Source organism: Aplidium turbinatum, chromosome 18, assembly GCF_918807975.1.
Source record: "Aplidium turbinatum chromosome 18, kaAplTurb1.1, whole genome shotgun sequence".
In the NCBI taxonomy this organism is placed as follows: domain Eukaryota; kingdom Metazoa; phylum Chordata; class Ascidiacea; order Aplousobranchia; family Polyclinidae; genus Aplidium; species Aplidium turbinatum.
This window is the reverse complement of record NC_137489.1, coordinates 9,474,458-9,499,936: the sequence shown is the minus strand read 5'-3', so window position 1 is coordinate 9,499,936 and position 25,479 is coordinate 9,474,458. Positions and strand designations below refer to the sequence as shown.

The following is a 25,479-nucleotide window of genomic DNA, read 5'->3' as shown; positions in this document are numbered from 1 at the left end:
ACTTAGTGAAATTCTTTGCCATTTTTTTATGTCACAGACTCACAGGGATATTTAATCAGGTGACCGCTGGTAACCGCGATATAAGGTTTACGAAAAATAAAGGGGAGAAATTCGGTTTTAATGAAAATTACATAATACTGTATTCCTGAGTTGCACAATTCCTATTGTAAAGATATTAATATAAAACACAACAAATAGCCTACTAGAGTTGAAAATTTATTTTAAACGAGAGAAACAAGGTGAAACAAACTTGCTACTAGCGTGAAAAAAACACGTGTATAACACGTTAAAAACACGTGAGTATACAAAAGAAGTGAATATGCAACTGCCGAATTTTTTTAAAGATATTAACATAAAACACATAAAATAGCCTACTAGAGTTGAAATATTACTTTAAACGAGAAAAACAAGATAAAAAAAACTTGGTATTGGCGTGTAAAAACACGTGTATAACACGTTAAAAACACGTGAGTATACAAAAAAAAGTGAATATGCAACTGCAGAGATTTTTTAAAGATATTAACATAAAACGCATCAAATACCCTACTAGAGTTGAAAAATTACTTTAAACAAGAAAAACAACATGAAACAAACCTGCTTCTGGCGTGTAAAAAACACGTGTATAACACGATAAAAACACATGAGTATACAAAAAAAGTGAATATGCAACTACCAAATTTTTTTAAAGATATTAACATAAAACACATCAAATAGCCTACTAGAGTTGAAATATTACTTTAAACGAGAAAAACAAGATAAAACAAACTTGGTACTGGCGTGTAAAAACACGTGTATAACACGTTAAAAACACGTGAGTATACAAAAAAAAGTGAATATGCAACTGCAGAGATTTTTTAAAGATATTAACATAAAACGCATCAAATAGGAAATAGCCTACTAGAGTTTAAAAATTACTTTAAACGAGAAAAACAAGATGAAACGAACTTGCTACTGGCGTGTAAAAAACACGTGTATAACACGTTAAAAACACGTGAGTATGCAGAAAAAAATGAATACGCAATTGGAGAATTTTTTTAAACATATTAACATAAAACGTATCAAAAAGCCTACTAGAGTTGAAAAATTATTTTAAACGAGAGAAACAAGATGAAACAAACTTGGTACTGGCGTGTAAAAAACACGTGTATAACACGTTAAAAACACGTGAGTATGCAGAAAAAAATGGATACGCAATTGGAGAAATTTTTTAAAAGTATTAACATAAAACGTATCAAATAGCTTACTAGAGTAGAAAAATTATTTTAAACGAGAAAAACAAGATGAAACAAACTTGGTACTGGCGTGTAAAAAACACGTGTATAACACGTTAAAAACACGTGAGTATGCAGAAACAAGTGAATATGCAACTGCAGAAATTTTTCAAAGATATTAACATAAAACGTATCAATTGATATTCTAGAGTTGAAAAACTTACTTCAAATATGATATAAAGCATTATTGCAATTGATGACATGTGTAAAAAATCTCGTGTTAATCACGTGTTAAAGAGGTGTAAAAAAAACGTACCCCAGTATTACACGAGTTCCCCCAGAATTTCACGTGTTTTTCACGAGCCAATGTTTATGGGGCATGCATCCAGGTGCCTCGGCTTCAACCATGCGCTTAATTTGTCTATGTCCAAGATGTCATCAGTTTCCAGTGTCCGTAATACAATTGGAACAATTAAAGAAGTCGTGTCCTTCTTTAACGCTTCTGCAAAGCGAAATCAAGTTCTTTTAAATGTGATCAAAGCTCAATTGCGGAGCATGTGCGAAACCAGGTGGGTTGAAAGAACAGAATATTGGCGCAATTTCTTGACCAGTTGCGGAAGATAATTGAAGCCCTTGAATACATTTCGAACTGAAATGAAACGAAAATGCTTCTCAAGCTAAAAGTATGATTTCATCCATACGAAATGTGGAGTTCATCATCACACTCTTTTTATCAACAATCTGTGTTTATGTTGTGTCTACCACTTAGCAGGTTGTTTTAGAAAAAGAGTCTGAATTTATCTGCAGCTACAACACTTGTCAGAGATTTAAAAAGCATTCTCAAAGCCCGGCGTAAAAATTGTGATGATGACTTCTATAGTTTATTCCAAAAAGCATCCCAAGTTTTGTCAAATTTGGACATTACCGTTTCCTTACCTCGAATTAAAAACGACAAGTTCACAGGACAAATGTTCCATCTTCGTCACAAGAGCAATAGGCCTACTACAAAAGGCCGATCTATATTCCAATGTTGGATTCCTTCATACTTGACTTGGAAACAAGATTTTCAGCTGAGACTTTAGCATATTGTCACCTGGACCTGACATCATTGCTACCACGAAATTGCTCAAGTATCGACCCGATAGCATTGACAAAAGTCATTTGCAATGCCTACAACGGCTTGTTACGTCATATATATAGTGTGGAATCAACTCTATGTTCATTCAACTATGGAAGGAGAAGTGGGCAAATATGACTGTTCCGGCGACTGCTGCAGTCTTACCGATGACTGCGCAAGAAGCTTTACAACAGTGCAATGAAGATGTGTACACAATCGTACACTCTCCTCTAAAAATATTATTAACCTTGCCAGTCAGCGTAGCATCAGCCGAAAGAAGCTTTTCATCTCTTCGGTCGTTGAAAACCTGGCTGAGGAACAACATCGGCGAGGAAAGATTGAATGGATTGGCCTTACTATACCAGCATCGGGACATTTTAATTGATACAGACTACGTGATAAATCGATTTGCCAACAGTAGAAACCGCAAACTTGACTTTGTGTTGTAGGCAAAGGTACGACACCTGTTAGTATTACTCGCACCGACAAAGTATTTTTTTTATTTTCGTTTTATTTGTGAAGTCCCCAGAAATAGTTGTTTCTGTTGTTGTTAGTTTCTTTCTTTATCTGGTGCAGCGACCGTGCATGACACGTTTTAAGGAAGACTATATCCTTTGGTCGTCATTTCACTATGTTTAACTGCCATTCTATAGTTTTAATGTAGGCTACAAATTGTAGTGTTTCGCTGGTCCAAAATAAAAATTTACAATCGATACCTAGCCTATAGTGGCGATTCTACGGGGGATGGAACATGACCCAGTGTTTTGACCTGGCCCCCACTTTTGTTGCTCATCATTATGTTGAATGTAGGCTATGCATAACCTTTCCTCATTGCTCTTTATAACATTTCAAAACTTGTCAGAGGAATAAAATCTTGAAGTTATACAGTAAGTCTACAACAACCTCAATATAATGCTGTGACAATGTGACATTGCAAAGACAGAATTATCTGTTATTATTTTGCCGTGGTCAATTTTTAAACTGCTGTGAAACAATCAAGAGTAAAACCTAAGTTGTTCAGGCTTCAACTTGACATGGCAAGAGCACATCAGCTCTTCATCTCTCCCTTTGTTAAACAACAGCATTGTTGAGGGTTTTTTAAGTTATAGAATTTCTCATAATTTGTGTTCGAAATGCTCTCAGAACGCATCAAATTCAACCTAATTTTTTTAGGGGAGACCCCCGTCATTGTTTGTGCCGCGCTGATCACTTGCCTAAATGTCCATGACATCGCCCCCCCTAACGTTAATACCTGGATCCGCCCCTGTCGTGTGGACGCGCATTTAGGTCATGTTGAGAGCTGATGCCATAGGCCTTCAGCTGGAAACAAATTAGCTTTGGCTTAATTCACACTCGCCGCTAGAAGGTGCCCGTGCAGAACATTTTTAAGGAAGTTATGATGTAAAAGTCGACAAATTGATGGGTCGGGAAGACTGGGATAAAGTGTGCAATGGGGTGAGATTAGAACCCTCGTTTTTCGAAAAACGAGTTGGTGGAATTTCTTTTTTCTGTGACCTGATTATATTAGAATTAGATAGAGTTGTCCAGTGAGAATCACATTTTACAATGGCATGCAACTATATTGGTTATGTCGAAAAATCTAAGTTTTCCTTCTGTGGCAAAAACATCAATAATTTTATTTTTACATTATGTTAATCAAGTCTGTTTTTGTTTTGGTGGGTATAAAATGTGATAGTATTCAATAAAATGTTTCGATTGGTCAATCGTGTAGTTTTTAAATGCTTTTAATTTTGTCGTAAAACTTAGAAAGAGGCAAAGCGTGCAATGTTAGTTGAAGTAGGCTAGGCTAAGTTTGAGCAGTTGCTCAACTTACACCGAAAGAAATAACCTTGTAGCCTAGCTAACTTAATGTTTAAAAACTGTTGAGTTTCGTGTTTATTAGTTTCTTTAGATAAAATAAAAAAAATAGAGTGTTATGTAGCCTATTGCTTCGCAGTTACAAAAACAAACTAGCGAGGAAAGCTTGAATTGTGCAACTTACCCCAGGCCATTACTCAACTTACCGCAAAAATTTTTTGTCGGGGTAAGCTGAGCAACACGCATATAAATATTAATATAAAAATATTCCAAAATAAGATAATCAATCTAAAATATACGTAATTAATTCACTGGTGCTTCATCAAATCCACTTTTTAACAAAAGCAACTAGAGCAAATAGATGCTCATTTTAGCTCGGTCTCTCCTTGTGTGAAATTTCTTGTAGGCTATAGGCTACTTTATTGTCACTTTCATTCAGTTGTAACAACTTAATTCCATTTTTTTCAATAGAACCAGGGATATCTATAACTACGGGATTGTAAGGAATTGAAAACACTTTTATACACCACTAGGGTCACTGTTCTTTGCGTCGCTGTGATAAAGATTTACATAAGTTGACCCATGGCTACCTACAGATGGCCATGGTTGACCTTAAAAAATAGCAAGTAGTAAACAGACAACGAAAAGTGTAACAATCAATGCACCTGCCGTAAACTGTAAAGTAGGCTATGAACTTGCCTTGTTTGTTTAATGTGTTTGCATTCTATTTGTGCAATAGGCCTATTGGAATCGCAGGACAAAACTGCGAAGTGTCAAGTGTTTTAAAAAAGATTTGGCTATTTGCTTTGGTGTCAACATGGGCTACGTTGTAATAGATTGTCGAACAATTTACTAAGGAAATCGCTTGATCATCAGACCACTCTCAACCATAATAATTGTTCCACATAGCCTAACTTCATCACAACAAAATAAATAATCTTGTATCTTTTTTTTTTCTAGATGAACGTGATTTAAGAGTATCCTAGCACAGTATTGCGTGACAAGCCATTTGCCTTTCATTAATCTACTGCTATTTTTCACAACTTCCTTGCAAACTTTTTTTTTCTACACTGACCAAGAACAAAAAAGGTCATAAGTTGCAGCTGTAGAACAAGAACGAAGAGTGTGCTTGTCCGACATAAACCCCGAAAGCACCATTTGTGCACAAAAGCAGGCACATCTTTTATATTTTGGGAAGAAAAATGATATAGTGCCACAAGTTGATTGAAATATAGCGAAGTTTAGCAACTTTTATCATGATTAGTTTGTTTAACGAAGCATCTTCAATCGCTAAGTTCGTAAAAAGCAATATTTCTAAAAAACATTGACGCAATACGGCAGTAGCTTAAGTCAATGTTCCATGGTGCATTTGAAATTGTTTGGTGAGGCGAAGTTTAAAAACGTTTGAAAACCTCTGCTTATTTACAAAGCATAGCCTAAGTGGGTTTGTGGAATTTTTTTCATTAATGCAGATCATAGGCCTATAGATGATGAATGTCTATGAATTGTGATATCCTGCGATAAAATAAACTGAATTATGAGGAGGCTCATCACATGTTTGAAGTACAGATAGGCTAAGCATAAATCTATTTCAATGTCCTTACAGCTGATACAGAGCTTCAGTTATAAAATCTATTTTTGCTACTGAAATTTCGAAGTAGTTTTTGTTTTGAAGTGTCTTACGTTTAGACAATAGCCTACACTACACGAAAAGGATGCTAATTTTGGAAGTAGTGCTTTTTCGATTGCGCTATTGCCGTATCTACAGTATAAGCATAGGCTACATGATGCTAGGACAGGGCTACTCAACTGGCGGACCGCGGTCCGAATCCGGACCTTCTGGGTGCTGATGGTGTACCTTGAGCTTATGGAAGAATAACCTCATTGCTACGTTTCAGGGCTTCAAAAACAGATTTCTACTTGGAGAAAGCAATATTTACTGTGATTATTCTAGTTGCTGGGGGGATTCGACTCCCAGACTCCCCAACACTTTCTCAGAAATCCAATTCGAGCTACATTTTACCTAAAAAAGTGGTTTGGTTTTTAACTTTCGTGGTTGCATGTGATATAACTTATTCACCGTACCGCTAAAAATATTCCACTTGTTAAACTGGGCCTTAGTTAAGATTAGTTGACTAACCCTGTGCTAGGACATTAAACTCAAAGCTAACCGTCGTATCAACTTTCAAGCATATTATTGTGTTTTTCCAAGACGCGTCTTGATGTTTTCGATCGCACTGTGCAAGCTAAACTTTTGAAATTTAAGTTTCATTAAAACCAAACAATAGAATGATTAATAGCCCACTATTGGGGGTATTGCATTCCAAACTCAGCTAACGTGATAGGACTCGAGCTAAGGGACAGATTTTAGATAAACAAGCCGTCTTCCATTCAGGCATGTTAGTTTTAGCTCTAAACTGTTGTGTGTGAGCAGTGGCGTAGCTAGGGAATGTGCCGAAATGTGCCGCCCGGGGTGGATTCAGATTTTGCCGCCCCTTCAAGAAAAAGCATGTGAAAATGAAATGCGTTTTTTATCAGATTATAATCAAAATCAAAAATCATAGTCTGAAAGTGTCGCCCCCAGACGTGCCGCCCGGGGCGGTCCGCCCCCGCCCCCCTAGCTACGCCACTGTGTGTGAGCAAGACTTTAAGAAATGAAAACAAAATAGAAATTTATTGTTGATTCTGCCTATCAATAAAAAAGGAAACTTCCTACCTTTTAGAGGAAATTCATTTGTTTTTAAATTAGTTTGTTTTAGTTTCTTAAGACATTTGGTGATATCGCCTACTGCAGATGTGCACTATCAAAAAATCAGGTCTATCAATCCATATTCTGAAAACTTTCATCTAGATACCTGGAGTTTTCTACAGAAAAGCGAAATAATCTTGAGGTGAGTAAAATAGAAAAAAAAACTATTCTGTCCTTATAAAAATGTAATTACTTTAGGCTTACGTCAAGGGATCTAGGCTATTATTGTTTGACAAGACCGAATGAAATAACTTTATCCAAGTCGGACAAAATTTATTCCAGTGACGTTTTGTATTGCTAAAAAACAAAGCACAACTTTAAATATAAGCACAATACCTGTAACTAAACTGCGGAATTCATATTATTTTTTTTTAAATACAAAAACCATCAGCATAAAGAAATAACTCAAACGTTTCCACCTTTCTTGAATCTATCATCAGGAAACATAAAAATACAATAAAAGTGATAGCGGCTATAATTTATTATTTTTGTATATAATCTCTACGACACATCTGCTAATTAAACACACATATTTTTAGACTACGTTTGAGTGAAAAGTTTAAAAAGGACAGATCAATCATAAGTCGAAAGTAAAATATCAAAACATTTGACATTAACCAGTCAAAGCTCTCATTGACTAAAGGATCAAACCTAAGACCAACTGACTTGGAGCCAAATGCAACATTCCGAAGCAGCTCTCAAACAGATAGAAACAATAGTAATAATAGGCTAATAATGTGTGTTTGCTAAGGCTATGTAGCGCTGAATCCATCGCAGATATGCCTTGCTCTTCAGCGCTTTACAAAGCAGATAGCGACAGTGCAGCCGTAATATGGAGAAGCAACCAAGTACATTATGATCATGGATACAAACGAATTTATTTTTACACGAGTCAGTTCAATCATAAACAGCTAAAAATCAATTTCGATCAGCTAGCAGCTAGATCATCTTCAGTTAAGCTTATTCAAATAGTAAAATTATTTTATTTAAATAAGCTTAACCAAAGATGATATAGCTGCCAGCTGATCGAAATCGATTTTTAGCAGGATTGAACTGACTCGTGTGAAAATAAATTCCTTTGCATTACAAGACATGTAACCGAGTCGTTCATATCAAACTTTGTTGTGGGTTTGACACCTGTCAGAAGATATTTTATTTTCTTGATGGTCATGAATATATTCTTTTTGCTGAGTGTCAAGGAAAAACAAAATTCAGTTCCACTTTTAAAAAGTCTTTCACCAATTCTGAGGCGGACATCGCATTTTTTTATATTAATTTAACATCTTATACCTGCTCTATTTACTAAAACAGGAACATGTTTGGTTGCTTGGGCTACATTGTAGGCCTACTGTAAATCTGGATAGTGGAGATCTTGTCAACGCTTTAATTTTATAAAATTGGAAGTACTTATCCACTAAGCAAACACATTTCGTCAGGTAATTTGCAACTGCGAGTAATAATAATAATGTTATGATCATGGTTATGAATTATGATTTATAATTGTCGCTCTATAACTGCGGCTGTCGTTTAGCAACAGGGCTCATTTTTGATTTTGTGTCATATTTACGATGTCACCACGTTACAGTATTACTTGATTTATCCCCACTGGGTTATGCCAAGAATGAACATACTTGGTACCGTTTTTAAGGGTTTCAGTATTACTCGATCTGGAATCGAACCCAAACTAACCAGCATTAGAACTAAAGCAATTACCACTTCACCACAAAGCTGGTACAACTGTATGTAACCTAACCCAGCGGGTAAAATACGTTCCTTTTATAGTAATATAAAAGGAACGTAACGTTATAAAAGGAACGTTATAGTAATAATAACAATAATGCATCCATTGCAAATATGCGCTGCACTATGACAGACAGTGCCTACCCAATCTTATGGAATCCCAGCCGAGTACATTATTACCCTGAGTCCATTTCTTTTTTGAGTGCCAACGCTAAAACAGGAATAAGATTCAGCACTGCATTTAAATTTAATGCAACGTTGATTCAATAACTGAAAGGAGATATTTTGCTGATTGGCAAGCGTGGTATTTGATTGTGGCTCCTTGCATGGTTGTTTGCCGATAATTTTTTATTTCAGGGAAGCGAATGTTTTGACTGATTGACAGAACAATAGTGGGGCAGTTGCTTGTGTGGCAATAAAGGGATCAGATTATGCAAGCAATCACGCATTGTCGCTCTGACAGCTCGCAAGATAAATGAATGTGATCCCACCTTATCAAGTAGGCTAGCTGAAAAGCGTAGCTATTCAAAAATCCTGACGTTTATTGGAGTAAAACTGTTTTTTTTTTAATTTCATGTCAGTCGAAATACTACTTTTTTTAAATAACTCTTTTCTGCTGCAAATACGCTTTTAAACTCTTTAAAAGAGTCATAGAAAATCATTTCTTCTGCCCATTTTAATACCAATCCCATACAACAAAATCAGTCATTTTTACAAAACGATTAAAAAAGTTGAATCAATGTAAAAATGACCGATTTTGCAGTCTGGAATACTGTTCCTTACGATAAATGGTTTCCGTAATAAGTCATAATCCCGGTATTCGAAACTTCGAGGGCCCCAAATCGTTACGACACCATAACAAGCAAAATATTTGGGTGTCCAATTTGTGCCCAAAGCCTCAACATACCACACTCCAGACTTTTGAAAGTGGTGAAAGTATGAAATACAGTAAATACATCTTCTCAGGGCACAATGCTACTAGGAATGTGATTGCCAACTACGTAACTACGCAAAAATGCGCGATATATAAGCCAATACCAACTTTTCCCTTTCAAAGCAGTGTTGCATGAAAGTTCTTAAAAGAATTTATAGGGCAAAGCACAGCAATTCGCTTCATCATCAGATCTCCTTGGGAGAGGGAAAGTGTTTTTATTGGCCTCTCACTTCTTTTCCAGCCTTTGCAACTCATAATTTTTGAAATTTACAATTGCTGTATCAAAAAAACAAAACAAGAACGTGCAGTACACTTGGGAAGTGCAACTCATCACATCTTGTACTTCTAGAAGTCTTGAACTGTATATGCACAACAGTCTTTCTGCAACGCATCTTTGCACTGATTTCTCGTTCTGAGTAGCTTCTCTTACTTAAAACCAGGATAGGGGTCTTTTTGTCTCAGAATTTAACGACTTTTTTCCGTTTTAAGATTGGAAACAGCAGCTTTCATACAAACAATTACGCGGTAAAATCATTACAAATGAAGTTAAACAGAAATTTTCGAAATTTTACTGACGGACTACATAAAAACTTTGATAAAATCTAAATTAATTAAAGTCTTTTGTGGTTGTCAAAAAGAAGTCAACTTCAATTTTAAATCAAACTCTTAAAAAAAATCATTACTGGGCCAGCAAAGTGACAAAACAAAATAAAATCTGTCAACATTTTTCGGGGTAAACCTTCATGCTTCCGTCAAACTATCTGCTTTTTAAAATCTCAATTTTTTTCATTGTCCATTTCGTCTTCATATTTTTTTTTTTTTTTTTTTAAATTTAGTGCGCTCAATTTCTAGATTTGCCACTAATTATTGTGCATCCTGATGTTGTGTTTACGGTTTGTGGCAGCCTATGGACAGCAATTTAAATGTGAAAGCGCTCTTTGTAGCAATATTTCTTGATCAAAACAGTGGAAAACAAAATTTTATGTTTTAAAAAGTTCCCAAATAAAAAAAAAACTTCGGATTCCTGACTGGATAAGTAATTCAAACTTAAAGCAAGGCAAAGAAATTAAAAAGATTTGTTCGAAAGGGTGTCGAAACATTCTTGTTTCAAATATTTGTAAATTTGAATAAACGATAAATGGTCGAATGCAACGTCGCTTACTTTGTACTATAATGTGCTTTCTCATCTACACAACAAATTAGTTGTTTGTTAGTTTTGGGATCATAACCGTACTGCACGCTGCAGCTTACAGGATATGATGCTTTCATCAGAACCTACCGTTCTACTTTGCAAATAAGCGAACACAAACAAAAGACATTTCCACTCTTGTTCCATGAATAAATTTTACAACTCAATGAACAATCGTCCTCTCAACACCTTGTTTTGTTGTTACTTGTTTGCTGGTGTCTTTTCTTAAAACTTCTGTAACAATCGGCATTTTTTTTTTTTGCAAGATGTCACACTTATACAGAAGTAATGACTCCACCATAGCAGTTGATAGAATGAAAGGTGCACTATTACGACGACAACTAGTTTTAAAGCTAAATTTTCATTTCAATTCAAATAAATGTTTACACTTATCAGCTATACATAGGCCTAAAACTTTATGCTTTGCTGTTCTGATCAAGATGTCAGAAGTCTTTTGATTTTAATTGCAACAAACTGCATTACAAATGTTTGAATGAAGCTTTAATGTTTGAAATGTTTTAATGAAATGTTTGAATGAATGTTTGAAGCATTAACAATATTGTAGAAAACCATTCAATTACTCTTCTACTCTACTGTAAATAGCCAACTGCAGTTCTGATATGACTAGTCAGTCAGGTATTGTAAGCTATAAGCAGGGGCTCCGAGAGGGGGAAGCAACTTTTCCCTTGTAATTACATTGAAAAGGAAAAACGAGTAGTTTTTTGTGTTTTTACTTTTGAGGGAGGCCCATTTTGCTACGAAAATAAAAATGTACTAACTTTATAACAATATAAAGAAATGAAATAAGTGCTCTTTCACTTTACCCTTTACCCTCTTTCCTCTTTTTACCTTACCCCTTTCAGCCTTGTGCTGATGGCCTGGAAGAACGTCCCTTCTTCATATAGCTTATACACTTATAAATATAAAAATGGTGTCCAAAAAATTGTTCGTAAAGCAATTGTTCGTAAGCAATTGTTCGTAAAATAATTGTTCGTAAAATTAATACTTCGTAAAACAATTCTTCCTAAAGCATTTCTTCGTGCATGCAGTTAAAATTTGATGTATACGAAGAAATGCTTTACGAAGAATTGTTTTACGGATTTCATTTTACGAAAAACAGTTTACGAACAATTGTTTTACGAACAATTGCTTAAGAACAATTGCTTCACGAACAATTGCTTACGAACAATTTGCCTATAACCATATAAAAATATTAGCTATAGAATAACAAAATAGCAATGAAAAATAGAATTAAAATCGATAAAAGTTAAAAGAGTGAGCTATTTTATGCAATATTTTGTAGATATTTATACAACATTTTTCATACAAGCAACTTTAAATTGGCCCAAGCACACACTAAAATATTTGTCTAGGCCACACTGAATATTTGAATATAGTTTTTTATAAGTTTTTTTTTTTTTTTTTCATAGCGCACCTGTCCTAAAATAATAGTGCCTTCGATACTGTTGTTACTTGTGCGCAAAAAGATTTTTATATTTTTACCGGTCCGGCAGTGTTAAAGGTCAAGAACCACTGGCCTTGGCTATTGTGTACCACTATTTCTAGACAATACAGGCCTAGTTAGCAACAGTGATATTTCGGTTGCAAGTAAGTTATAATCAAGTAAATTTTGAAAATTTTTATATCGAAAAAAGTTTTTTTCATATCAATACGTTCTTAAAATTAAATGTTGAAAGGAACTAAATTTCACACCGGGAAAAGTAGGCTACATTTAATTGCAGACAAACATGTAAAGCATATTAAAAAAAGTTTGTTTTTTGCTGAAAATTATGTTGTTGGAGCCCATCTTTTATACTGTTTTCCGACCAGTCCTGATTTCTTTTGGAGGATATCCCTTTTGGAGGATATCCCAACAGTATAAAGGATATCCCAGTTTTCATTTTGCTTCACAAGAAAAGTGTTAACAATTGTGCAGCCGAGTTATTTTTTGTGTCAGTTTTTCGCATAAATTGTTTGTAGATAAACAAAAGTTGTTCTTTTACTACGGCCTGCAGAAAAATTCTAACACAAGCACAAACCAAATAAAATCAACAAAGTAAAATTCTCATACAACGCGGTTTGCAATCATGATTTAATTGGCGATTAAATTCCAACTGATTTGTGGTCTATCGCATAAAACTAATTAGATCACTTTGATGGATCGCAGCGCTGTTACAGTTTTCCTTCGTAATGAACATTAAATATTAAATACTCACACTGGAACACTCTTGAAATTAAGTGAACATCTCTTTTGATGACGTCACCGCAATATCTCTCTTGCGCTTTTACTTGACGCAATCAGTAAAAATAGCTTAGGTAGCCTACATAGAATTTACCATCTTACAACTTATCGAAATGACCGTTTTGATTGAGGCCTTTCGAGTCTTTCACTTAACTGTCATTCAGTCTGTGCTGTCGGTTTGATGAAGCAGCATTTCGTAGACATACAAGCAAACCTAGTCTATTAGGCTACTTGCATTCTCACACTTTTGTTATATAATATATTAAATTTCAAATCGTTTTATTGACTCCAATAAGGCGCTAAAGTTCCAACTTAAGCTTTTCAAAACTATGTTTTAAATTTTGAAAAAAAAGCAAGGTCAAAGTTAAGTATTGACTTGGAGCAACCATGTCCCTTTCGGAAATTCTACAGCGGCATTTTGAGGGCAATTTAAGCCTTAACGAAGTGTTGGAATTTGCAGGTATGTGGGCCTATACCTGTTAGCCGTAAGCGTAACTAACACAGAAGAACTGCCTTTACGCAACATGCTAACTAAAATTTGTTTTAACAAAGCTTTTGCATCTGGTGGCAATTGTCTGTACATAATTTTCAATATTGCGAATATCCAGAAAGCGCTTAAGACGTAAGATTTTTCACTTTTTTTTTGCAGATAATTTCACACTCGAGGAGATTTCAAACGAGATGGACCATGAAAGCTGTTCTCATATCAAGCCTATCACTTCTTTTGCCATCGCGGAAGTTGTTATCTCGGTTCTTGGTTTTATTCTGAACGGAATTGCCATATTTGTCATTGTCACTCTGCGCGATTTCAAGAAAAGCATTTCTCATTGGTAAGACAAGTTTCTTGACAAGTTTCTTGTTTCAAATTTCTTGTTTCAAGTTTCTACGCGACATTTCAGCAAAAAAACATTTACAAATAGTTTGTACTTCATAAAAGCTTATTCTAGACAGTTTCGCCTACTGTAAAGAATTTGAACTGCTGATGCAGTTTTGATTATCGAGGTTGACAGAGTGAAGTTCCCAATTCGTTACGTCACTTGTTTTGTCATTTTCTATGTCATCAAACGTATCTCAGCGTTCATTTCGTTTGCTTAAGGTTCATCTGAACAAGTGTTATTAGTACCTACATATAAAATCATATTTTATTACATAAACATTAACTTGTAAAATAGACAATTTTTGCTCTGCAATTGAATCAGCCGTCGCAAATTGTGCATAATTATACATATTCTGTTGCACCCAGTTTCTAGAAAAGTCTTCTTAAAAGTAACTCATTATCGTTAATTAAAATCCAATGACTAAATTAGAAACATGTAACTTTGTGTGCTTGTTTGCCACGAAAACTTTTTCAACACCACCAATCGTTTAAAGAACACGGGCCAGTATTAGTCACTTAGAATTGTACTGCCCATCTTCATCAATCCCCGAGAAGATAAGGAAGTAAAATAGCTGAGATTTCAAAACAAAACTGCAAGATGAAAAAAGAACGAAATTTCACTTCTAAATACTTTCCCTTTTTCAACCGAATGAAGTGCAGTTCCAGGCCATTCTTTGCACATTTATATTTTAAAGTATCTATATTAAAGGTATTGAATATTAGCATTTTTTTCATTTTCCATAACTTAACTGTTGAAGACAGGCAAAATAAGTCGAAGTGAAATATTATAGTCGATTGCACCAGATTAGAAGACTCACCTACAATGATGTTAAACGCACGCAATTTATACTAAGTACGCAAGTACAGTATGTAATTGAGGTGAAGAGTACAAAAGCGCTGATTTGATTGGAAAGCCATGATAGTAATCAAATCAGACGTTTGTACCCTGTAGGCAAAAATGTTATGTTTAACTATAGACAAAAATGTTATGTTTAACTAACGAAAGACCAGAACAATCACAAACATAGGAAAAGCATAATTACTCTATGCTGTAATTCTTCATTGCGGCCAAATAATTTTTATATGGCCCATATTTGATCCTCGGGTCCGGTAATTGGACTACGCTAAGTAAAAAAATGGCTATTGCTCTATTTTTAACCCACGTTAAAAAAGCTATTTTGTTTGCTTTAAAGTTTAAAGGGAAATGGGTTTTGTTGACGTAGGCTGAGGAGCTCACAAAGCCACACATATTGTGATAACAAACAGCCGGAAAAATCTCTTTGCAGCCTAGCATACCTCAATATTTTAATCGGAATTTTTAAATCAATGTATAGTGTTTACTTCCTTTCAAAGATGAGGTAATGAAACCACGCATACTTTGTGCAACCAGCGATGAGTGCAAAATAAACTGCTCGATGAATGCAATCAAAAGCACAAGTTTTGACTTCATGCTGGAAAGGTTTAAAATGCGTATAAATGTTATCAACATAAGTATGTTGTTAATTTTTGACAAAAACGTAAAGTTTGTTACGAATAGGCCTAAAATTGTAGAGCCAATCTCAGCCAACAAACCGTTGCTTTTTACGTTTGATTAATGGCTAACTATCACTGTAAGCGGCAAAATGTATAGACCTAACGAACTTAACATATAGTAATAGACAAGAAAACAACTCAAAAGCAGAAAAGAAAAAAGGGAGTGAAAAAATCATGCATCCCTCTCTTTGCATAACTTTGCAACATTGGAAAGTACTTTATTTTCTATTTGATTGACAGGTACGTTCTTCAGCTTGCTATTGCTGACACAATGTTTCTGGTGCTTCTCGTGGTGGCGTCTCACCAGCATTTCAACCAAAGTTGGGAATTGGCTCATTGGATGTGTAACGCTTTCAAGGCATTTTTCATGACCAACTACTACGCTGGAATATTTTTCTTGACGGTACATTTTGTGGTTTGTAGACAAACTTCAAATGTACAATTTACTTATATTTGCACACATAGGTGTCAATACCACTTTCAAACACGAAACAGTTTTAAATTATTGCATTGGAGCCTGTGTAGCCTAAGTTTACATCACGCCAGTTTTTTACTATATTTTAGTGTTTATCGAAGACCGGCCCACATTATTGGAATTGGGGTAATATACGGTTTCCGGAATACAAAATGCGTGAGAAGAGTTTACCGGTCTTAATTTTGTTATAAGAGCACGAAGCATGTAACTTTAGCACAAAGTATGGGTACTGAGTACTGAGCCTACCGAGGGAGGGCGGTGTAGGCTATACAATACATTCAGCTTGTCGAAGAAGTGGTCCGCCCAAATAGCTTTTTATTGATTTATGCATCGCCAGCAATTTGAAACTTTTAAGCTTTACACGTGTATATGTAAGCAATGGCGTACGCGGGAGAGGGCAATGGGGTTTGCTTTCTGTTTTAAGAAAAACTTTTGTTTCAGTGATTTAGCAAAGTAGAGTGCATCAGCATTGAATATGTTTTATATAGCACTTTCAAAAAAATAACAATACTGTCATAAACTAAACAAATACTAAGTCTATGGCTCAATGCCCAACCCTCCTGCGTACGCCACTGCATATAAGTATAACAAAAATTTAAATTCAAACTTCAAAGTTATTTTCTGTCATTGCGTATGATAAATAATCTCTTACATGTAATCTGAAATCGTTTTTAATGACACAGTTTTAAACATCATATTGAATATGAATTAAACGGGCAGAAGTTTTCAAAACTAAAACATAAGACCATTGACACGCTCTAATGCATTGAAGAAACATTATCTTTAAAGGTACCGGTAGTATCTCAGTGCAATGTCAAAAATTGTTGTTTGTACTATTGTAAAGGTTCAAACATGACCATGGATTTAACAAAAAAAGAAAAAAGCATAACCTCAGCTGTGAGAAAAAAAGGAGTGGTTTACAAAAGCAAGAAAATAAAACAAGCGATTAACATATCAAAAAAAAATACGCAACAAGGAAAAACACCACACTTTTTTTTCCTTGAAGTCTATGCTTCTTTCTTCTTTGTTAAATCTGTGGTCATGTGCAAATCTTTACTTTTTATTATACAGGTGATGAGCTTCGACAGGTACATCGCCATAGTACATCCCGTATCAGCGTATTGGCGGAAATTGCGTACTCATGGAAACGCAGTTGTGGTGACAGTTGTCGTGAGTATTTAAGATACTTACACTTTTTAATTTTTCCAGACTGGCAGTAAGCTAAATTTTTAAAGGGAAGTTGATCGAAAAAAGCACAAGAAATAAATTTGCAAAGCTTTGAACAGTCTTGTGTTTTCAGCGCCTTGACCAGAGATAACTTTCATGTGTGAAGTAATAAACTTTAAATCTGGAAATGCAACGAACTGATAACAAACATGCCCGTTCCGTTATATCAGTAGTTGCGAGCCCGGCTCAAGATCACGCGGCGCTGGTTCGGCTCTCGGGGTGTGCGCTTGAGCAACGTATTTCAGAACTGCTCTCCATTCAGCGGCACCTAGTGAATGGAATAATTCCCCGACAAAAACACTTCAACAATCGGAACACTTCACTCTGCCAATCTCGGTAACCAGCCCTGCGTCAAGAGCCTCTACAAGTATGCGAAACTATCAGGAATAACCTATCAAGGCTTTGTCAGTCCGAGGATAAAGATTCAAAACCAAAACATATATTTTATTGCTTTAAAAAAAAATTAAGCTTTGAACATTATTTCCAGTCGACATTGTGCAATCAAAAACTTCTATCCGGGTAGAAATTTTAAGAATTTTACAAAAGCTCATTGTTGTTAGGTATGGGTCGCTTCCATTCTGTTGTCTATTCCTACTTGGAAGTGGTCATCCGTGGTGAACTGCACTTGTGGCTTTCATGTGCCATATAGGCCTAAAGGAAATTTCAGTTCAAGTTATGAAGGTAGATGAAAATTCTAATACATGTTTTGGAACATGTAGCCTAGCCTAAAATAAAATTAAAAAAATCGTAAATTAAAGAGATATTGTTTTAAACAATCAAATATGTTTTTAAGATTGAAACGAAAGACAGTATGTTAAATACATGTAGTTAATTAGTAAGCTTGCTGCATCACAGTAGACCAAGTCTTCTTTTTCGTGTACCATGCGTGTTCAAGGCTTAGAACGTTCATGTATAGTTCTTTACATTTATCTAGTTATTTAACTGTATAATTGTTGTGGTTGTAACGGGAAGGTGATCCTCGAGGTTGTTGAAAAAAGTGAGACGCCGTTTTCTTTTTTCACGTGCTCGTTTTCGTTTGGTCCTTCCACAAAAAGCAGTGTGTTCTGAGTTTTCTCTCTTCATGATATGGCTAAAAAGCTTGTTTTTCCCTTAATGATGTTCATTAACAGAGTTCTAGTTTGATTGATTTGAGTTAGTTGCAAGGGTCTCAAATTCAAATTGCTGTGAGAGCCAACTGATCATTTGTCAATTAACCCGAAGGCCACCATATACACGAAAAAACTTCAATAAACAAATTAACATAGTAAGAACGCAATAAAGGAGACAGAAAAAAGTAGAATGCACCAAGAACGTGAGACCCCAATAAAAGGTAGGCTATACTCGTAAGAACAAAGAGAAGAAAAACGCTGTACAAACCCGACAAACGCAAAGAAAAAAAAAAAAAAAAACGCAAAGAAAGGGAACTTGAACCTGGAGAGCAAAATCTTGCAATCAACTTTCAAAAAGCGCGGAAAATATAAAGCTTTGAAGAACTGACAGCTAATACCAAGGTTGCTATTGCGATTAAGAGTAAATATAGGCAATTCATTCCGATCTAACAATACGAGTTTCTCGCATGCAATGAAATGTCGCCACAGTATAGTCGTGCGAAGTTTGATGGGCATTTTCAGATATTTGGAGCACTTTTAAAGATAATTTCACTTTTTTAAATCTGTAGAAAAAATATGTAGGCTACTCGAATTATTTTAAAAAAGTTCAAAAATGTAATGCCCGCCGCACCAAAATGTCCTCGCGGTCCGAATGCGGCTACCGGTTGCGTGTTTGAGACCGTTGAGTTAGTAGGCTATGTTTTTCTTCATTTTATGGCTAAGGTATGATATTCGTTAGTTGACTACTATCATATCAATAAGCAACGTTTGTATGCAACTACTTCATGTTTTGCAGGATACGATGAAGATGAGCTTTTTGAATTTGGAAGTACAGTAAGTAATTTTTTTTATTTTTTACCAAATTAAGCAAAATAACAAAAAAACTATTGTTATCTACACATTTATTTGGAACTGAATGATCGAAACTTCTTTAATTTTTGCTCATCTTGTTTAATAAAGCAGACAACCAAAAGATTTCAGTGACTAATTGGGCGGACCATAGTTGAAAATCTCAATGGAAGTTTAATATCATCAGGCTCTCTTCTTTAATTCCCGATTTCGACATTCGTTCTATTGACCTGTCCTTACTAAGGCAGGCTTGAGTGCGCCTCTATCTTTGTACAGAGCTTTTTCACCAAATTATGCGTCAATGGGAAGTGGTATCTTCCTACGAACTTGGCGCTGAAGAACAAATTGTAAGCCTTACCATGAACGTTTGCATCATATTTAATTCACCTAACCGAATGGAAGGTCTGCATGTCTTGGATAGTGAATCTAAAAACTGGTTGTTTCTTGTGGCCTTTCAGTGTAGTCTAGGAAATAATGTCAACCTGTGGTGGTAAAACAATACCTTCGACCCTTAGCAGCTCAAAGAAAAAAGAAAAAGATTGAAACTGCCATTTTTAAGAGTTAGTTGTAGGCCTAGTTTTGTTTATCTAGTCGGAACTAGTTTTTGTTCATTTTTTGCTACATTGAATTTGTGTTTACTAATCGATTTTCTGTAATCAGGAGGACTTTGAGTTGGCGGAAATAAAACAAGGTCAAGTTGCTTGTTCCATTCATCCAGAAAAGCCCTATAAGATTTGGCTGATGATCAATTTTGTTGCAACGTTTCTTCTTCCTGTGGTGATTATGGTCGTCTGCTACAGTTTTATACTGTGGAGAGTGCTCCATCCAGCCATAGGTTCTGCGAACAAAAGCAGAGGTAGGCGAGTATCGCGCGATTCTCAGCCTCATCCAAAGAAACGTTCGATTCTTCGCTCCTTTCGCTCCAGCCTGTCGTCAACATCTTCAAAATCGCCTTCCAAAAAAAATCTTTCTCAAACTCATAAAGTCACTGTTATTGTGGTAAGTTCTGTTGGAAATTTTTGTTGATTTATTTCTGCGCTGAACACTCCATATCTCCGAATATTTGACAAAGTATTTTAGATTGACAACAGAACAAATCTCCTTTCTTTTAGAGCAAAGCAAAGTGTAGGTAAATCTTGTCGTGTCGAAAGCAAAATGATGTAGCCTATTGCCTAATATTTTTGCTACGAACAATTCCAACTCCTCTGTGGTGAGGTTTTTGAATGCATTATTAAATCAAACTATTTGAAGAAGACTGGACTTTGCCATACAAAACCGTTTTAATGGTGACCTGTGCCACCAAACAGAGATCAAAAGGAGATTTTTTTTGTAAAAACATTTACGTCGAACATAACTAGGATAGACTATTCTTTATGCTACGGCAAAAGAAGCACGTTGTTGGGCATACATATACCCTAATATCAATTCAACCAAATAAATTCCCTTGTTTCGCTATGAAATTCGTGCATAACGTAACGTTTAAGAAGTTTTGTGGTCATTTTTAATTTAGGTTTTGTTTGGCTGTTTCATGAAACCGTAAATCATAACCAAGTGACAATAATCTTAAACTAGTTGCTTGCTTCACATTGCTTCGTGATTCCCCTGCGTAATTTATACTGTGTCATAAATCATATTGCAGCAAAGGATAAACATTTGGGTTTGTTCAAACTTCATATGATCAACGCCACCTAATCGATATGACTCCATCGATTGGTGTCAGAGTTGTTATATTGCTTTGTTTAGGTTGGAAAAAAAGGACTAAGTTGGGATCATATCGTGGGAAAGGGTGACAAAATGAAAGAATACAGTGTCATATGATATTTGAACAGCCTCTTGTTATAAAGTTTAGAAAAGTTTTGTAAAACGTTGCAACTTTGTTCCAGGTTTCGCTTGTGGTCGTTTTCATTGTATGCTGGTTTCCATTTTACATGGTTCAACTGCTCAAAGTGTATGGCAACATTGAAGCTACCGAAACCAGCTGTAACCAGATGCAAGATGCTGTCAACATTCTGGCGTATCTAAACAGCATGTTGAACCCGATCTTTTACACATTTTTAGGTAAAAAAGACGATTTCTTATACCAACTATAGCTTTAACTTAGTATAATGTAGTTACATTGGTAAAGTAATACGAGTTGTGGTACTTCCTTTTTGATATATCGACTATTGCGGCTACTGTAGTAGGCTAGTATAACTTTACCTTGTTCGTCCCGAACGCGTTAAAAACACAAAACATAAAATAATATGATATGACGATGTTTGTTTTTCATTGATCGGTAACACAACAACCAGCCTATCGCGTGATAAAAACAGAAACTATTACATTGGCGACTAAAAAAAATAAAGTGACAGCTGTTTAAAATTCATTATTATCCTACGCAGGGCCTCCAAGAGCCCTGCCGGGCCCCGGTGCAGATGTTGCTGCCGGGCCCCCCAGCGCGACATGTCGTGTGATATCTCATCAATAACAAGCAAAATTTGCGGTGCGCGTTCTTACAAAGGATAAATATAAATTAGGTTAAAGTATTAACACTCCATTATTTCACAAACAATGCACTATTGTAAATATAACTTTAAATTCACAGATACACACTAGTTATACACAAAGATAAAATGCTGTAAAATGCTAAAACACTAGGCCTACATAGTGTAAATATAGCCTCAATAGCGTTGTCTGATATGGAATTCTGCCCTAATTTGAGGAAAAGTCTATTGCTGTTGAAAACAAAAACTTGTATTTTGGAAATTTTTTTTAGTCCTGGGCAAAGATCAAAACCTCAACATTTCCTAACTCTAACCTTTCCTAACTTTAATCCTAACTCTGGCAACACCTGATTGTAACCATGGCAACAAGTGGGTAAAATCAGCCTTTTCGAAGATAAAAATTGCAATACTATCCGACATGGCTGACATAGCATTGCATATGTGTGCATACAGCTTTACATCAACATACAATACCATTTCTGACCTTGAAATCTGCAGAGACTAGGGGGCAAACTTAGGATAAACGCATTGCAAATGTTCATGACATTAAGAAATACCAACTTCATATAAGAAATACCAACTTCAAAATATAAAAAAACATTTTTTTGCAAAGTTGACCTTAACACGCAAATTTAAACATTTTATCGGCCCCCTGAATGCAAAAAAATGAAAATTTTGTTGTTCTAAAAAAGATCATACCCATGAGGGGGCCTAATCAAAATACAAAACTAATAGGCCTATAAAAACAATATTTTATGCAAAATCGACCTGAGCACGCAAATTTAAACATTTTGTCGGCCCCCCCTAAACTCAAAAAATTGAAAATTCTGTAATTTTAAAAAAGGGCATAGCCTAGGCTACCCATAAGGGGGCCCCATTCGACAATTGGAACTAATATAAAAACAATATTTTAGGCAAAATCGTTAAGATCAATCTTTTTATTGCGTGAATTTAGACATTTTGTCGGGCCCCCTTGAACTCACCGGGCCCCGGTGCAATGCACCGGTTGTTCCCCCCTCTTGTGGGCCCTATTTTTTTATTTTTAGTATTTTATTTTAGTATTTCAAGTATTTTTTTAATTAAACAAATAATTCGTATAAAGTGCGATTCGTCCGTAGATTAACTCAGCTCTTTTCAGTAGCAACGACAGGGGGGTCCAGGAGGTGCTTTTAGACCCTAGCCCGAAATGATTTTAAGAACCCGTAACTTTTCCAAGAGTCCTGGAAGCTTGAATAAACCAACGCGCATTCTTTAGATATTATAGTTCTTCTTAGAAGTGTCTTGATTTGGAGCCCGAGGATTCCATTTGGTGCCAGGCCCAAAGAATCCTCTCAACGGCCCTGGCTCTATTACTAGGCCTACACGTACGTGTTGCCGATTTTAAAGTTCTTTGAATTGTCATACAGTATCAGCAAAAAACAAACCTGTAAAATTTCAAACATTAAACTATTTCAAAAGGGTCTCGTATGTCTATTGTGTCTACTTTAGCTATCTACTGTATGATAATGACTATTGTGTTGTATTCTATTTGATAGGTTTCTTTTCTTGAACATTATTGAACATCAAATCTCATTCAAATTTTGGTGTTATGTAGAAAAAAACATAAAAAGTGTGACAGAGATATGTATTGAATTTTAGCTGATATATAGATCTAATACCACTTGTTTTCATCCAGGTTCAAAGTTTTGCCAGCGTCTGACTACTGCAGTTCGCTCAGTTCGACGAAAGAGTCAGTCGTCTGGGTTCGTCAGGTACACAAGATCATCTCGCACTGGAGTAGTTAATTGCAGCCGAAACTCTGCTACAACTGCATTTAACAAGGTAACCTTTAGCCTCCCAGAATTTTCTTAATATAACAACTTATTCAGGACCGTTTTCTTGTCACACTCCGGCAAGAAAAATAGTTTTATCTCAAAACCCATTAAAGAGATGACAAGAAGCATCTTCCCTTTCTCAAAGCTGGAGAATCGTAAGGAAGTATTCAATCCTACAAATCTTTTTCCCAAACGCCATGACGATTTAGAAAAATTCAGTTACTAAAAAGATGAAGATGAAGGTTAATCTATTATTATTACATGGAAAAAACGTGATAACCATGAAAAAGACGAGATGACGAGATGCAGATGGCGGAGACTAAATTTTGAGATATCAAAACTGTAAGAGAGCAAAAAGCCATCTCTGATTAAAATCTACTGTGAGTCAATGTTTGCACAAGAGATGATTTAAAAAAACAACAGACTTACATCAATAAGATAATTTGACAGTTAAAAAAGGTGATGATATCAGTCTTGACAAAGGGTGCAGTGGAGAAAAACTGAAAAAATATAAAGCCCCTTTAAGTGAAATTGGAAGAAGCTAAAGGAAGGCAAAGTTAAATGGTGATAGCCCACATGTTATTTCTATGCAATTTTTACATTTAAAATGCAGATTTTTATTCTATTTAAAAGTTTAAAACTATTGATGCTCTTAGAAGTGAGTAGTTTAAGCAAAGTTTATAGTACGAGTACAATAGTCTACTGACATACTCTGACTAGTAGCATTGACAAGTGGTGCAAGGAGTACTTTTAGACTCGGATCCGGGATAATTTTTGGAGCAGTAACTTTTCCAGAGGCATGGGAAGTTGAAGAACCAACCTCGTTTTTTGAATATGCTGTAATGCGTTTTTCTTAGAATTGTTCTTGGTTTGGGATCCAAGGACCTCGTTGGTAATCGGCCCAAATTATTTTCTCAATAATCCTGGCTGTAACTCAATTAGGGCCTACAGTTTTATCTTCTAAACAGAGAAACGACAAAAAGCCCAAAAAAAAATAAACATTTTATAATTTTTCTTTATATTTCCAGGCAACTGATGTATCCAGCTCCACGTGCCAGGCACATACAAGTCACACAATTGTGTCGAAGTACCTCACCCACAGTCAACATGACAAGTCACAGCGCATACTGAGCACAAAGGATAGTGACTTCTCCACAGAGACATAAAGTTGTGCTTGCTTGAAACCTTACATGGATTTGTGAAGGAATTATTGCAGTTTGTCTTGTACTGATTTTGTTGTAGCATAGCTTCAAACAGTTGTTGGAAACCTATTCTTCTTCTTCGTTTGAACCTTCTTCGCCACTCTAGAGGTCGAGGGGCTCTGCCTTTTACCACCCTTGGACAGTGGCGGCGACTCGGTCTAGAATCTAGATGTTTAGGCAGCTGTCGAGCAGTCATTGAATTGATTCGTCATCCAGTTCACGCAGACCACGCAAACCATTTGGTGCATGGCAGATGGCGCAGTTACAGATGGTGTGGTCTGAGGTTTGTTCTTCCTTGCCACACTCACAGGAAGGACAGTCACCTTCACGCGGTCCCCCTGTAAGTAGCGTCATAAAAATGTGAAACAAAGACTGTCAAAATCGAACCTCGACCCGGAAACCTATTGAGCACTATAGACACTTTTCGAAGATGACCAAAATCAGGGAACCCTTGGTTGGTTTTGAATCTTGATGCTCGGACTGACAAAGCCTCTGATAGTTTTTTTCTGGTAGTTTCGCGCCTACTAGTCGAGTCTCTGAACCACTGATGCAGGGTTGGTTACCGAGTTAGACAGAGTGAAGTTTTCCGCTTGTTGTTGAATGTTGTTGTCTGTGAATTATTTCATTCTTCAACACGACTCTCGTAGTTTTAAAGTAGCAGTACCAAGGACTTTCCTAGAACAAGCTGTTACTACTTAAGCTTGCTATGTTTCTTGCTGACAAATTATGAATGCGGTACTTTTTGTGCAATTTATCTCCCCAGCATATTTTAAATCTAACCTTTGAAGCACAGCAAGCAACTTAATCGGTATCAAAATATAACCACTGGTGTTGGCGTTCATTATTAAAGCAAGAAAATAAATATTTCTTTTACGTCGATATCCTGTTTTAATAGGCTACTGATCTTTGT

At 35.7% G+C, this 25,479-nt stretch overlaps 1 protein-coding gene across 1 annotated transcript; it reads left to right on the top strand.

Moving 5' to 3' along the window:
- Nucleotides 1–6,925: 6,925 nt before the first annotated feature.
- Nucleotides 6,926–25,463, top strand: LOC145787160 (somatostatin receptor type 2-like). The gene is made up of 10 exons (XM_082598889.1): nt 6,926–7,037; nt 13,650–13,830; nt 15,651–15,813; nt 16,957–17,055; nt 17,673–17,793; nt 19,018–19,055; nt 19,731–20,069; nt 20,954–21,128; nt 23,229–23,374; nt 24,396–25,463. The coding sequence occupies exons 2-10, from the start codon at nt 13,682–13,684 to the stop codon at nt 24,531–24,533; spliced, it is 1,368 nt and encodes a 455-aa protein (XP_082455015.1). The 5' UTR covers nt 6,926–7,037; nt 13,650–13,681; the 3' UTR covers nt 24,534–25,463.
- Nucleotides 25,464–25,479: the final 16 nt, after the last annotated feature.

What these genes read in the sequence shown, in the direction of transcription:
- LOC145787160 (XM_082598889.1), top strand. Translation starts at nt 13,682, where the DNA reads ATGGACCATGAAAGCTGTTCTCATATCAAGCCTATCACTTCTTTTGCC. An exon ending in GATCTTTTACACATTTTTAG is followed by an intron (nt 21,129 to 23,228) that starts GTAAAAAAGACG and finishes GTTTTCATCCAG; the next exon opens with GTTCAAAGTTTTGCCAGCGT. An exon ending in CTACAACTGCATTTAACAAG is followed by an intron (nt 23,375 to 24,395) that starts GTAACCTTTAGC and finishes TTATATTTCCAG; the next exon opens with GCAACTGATGTATCCAGCTC.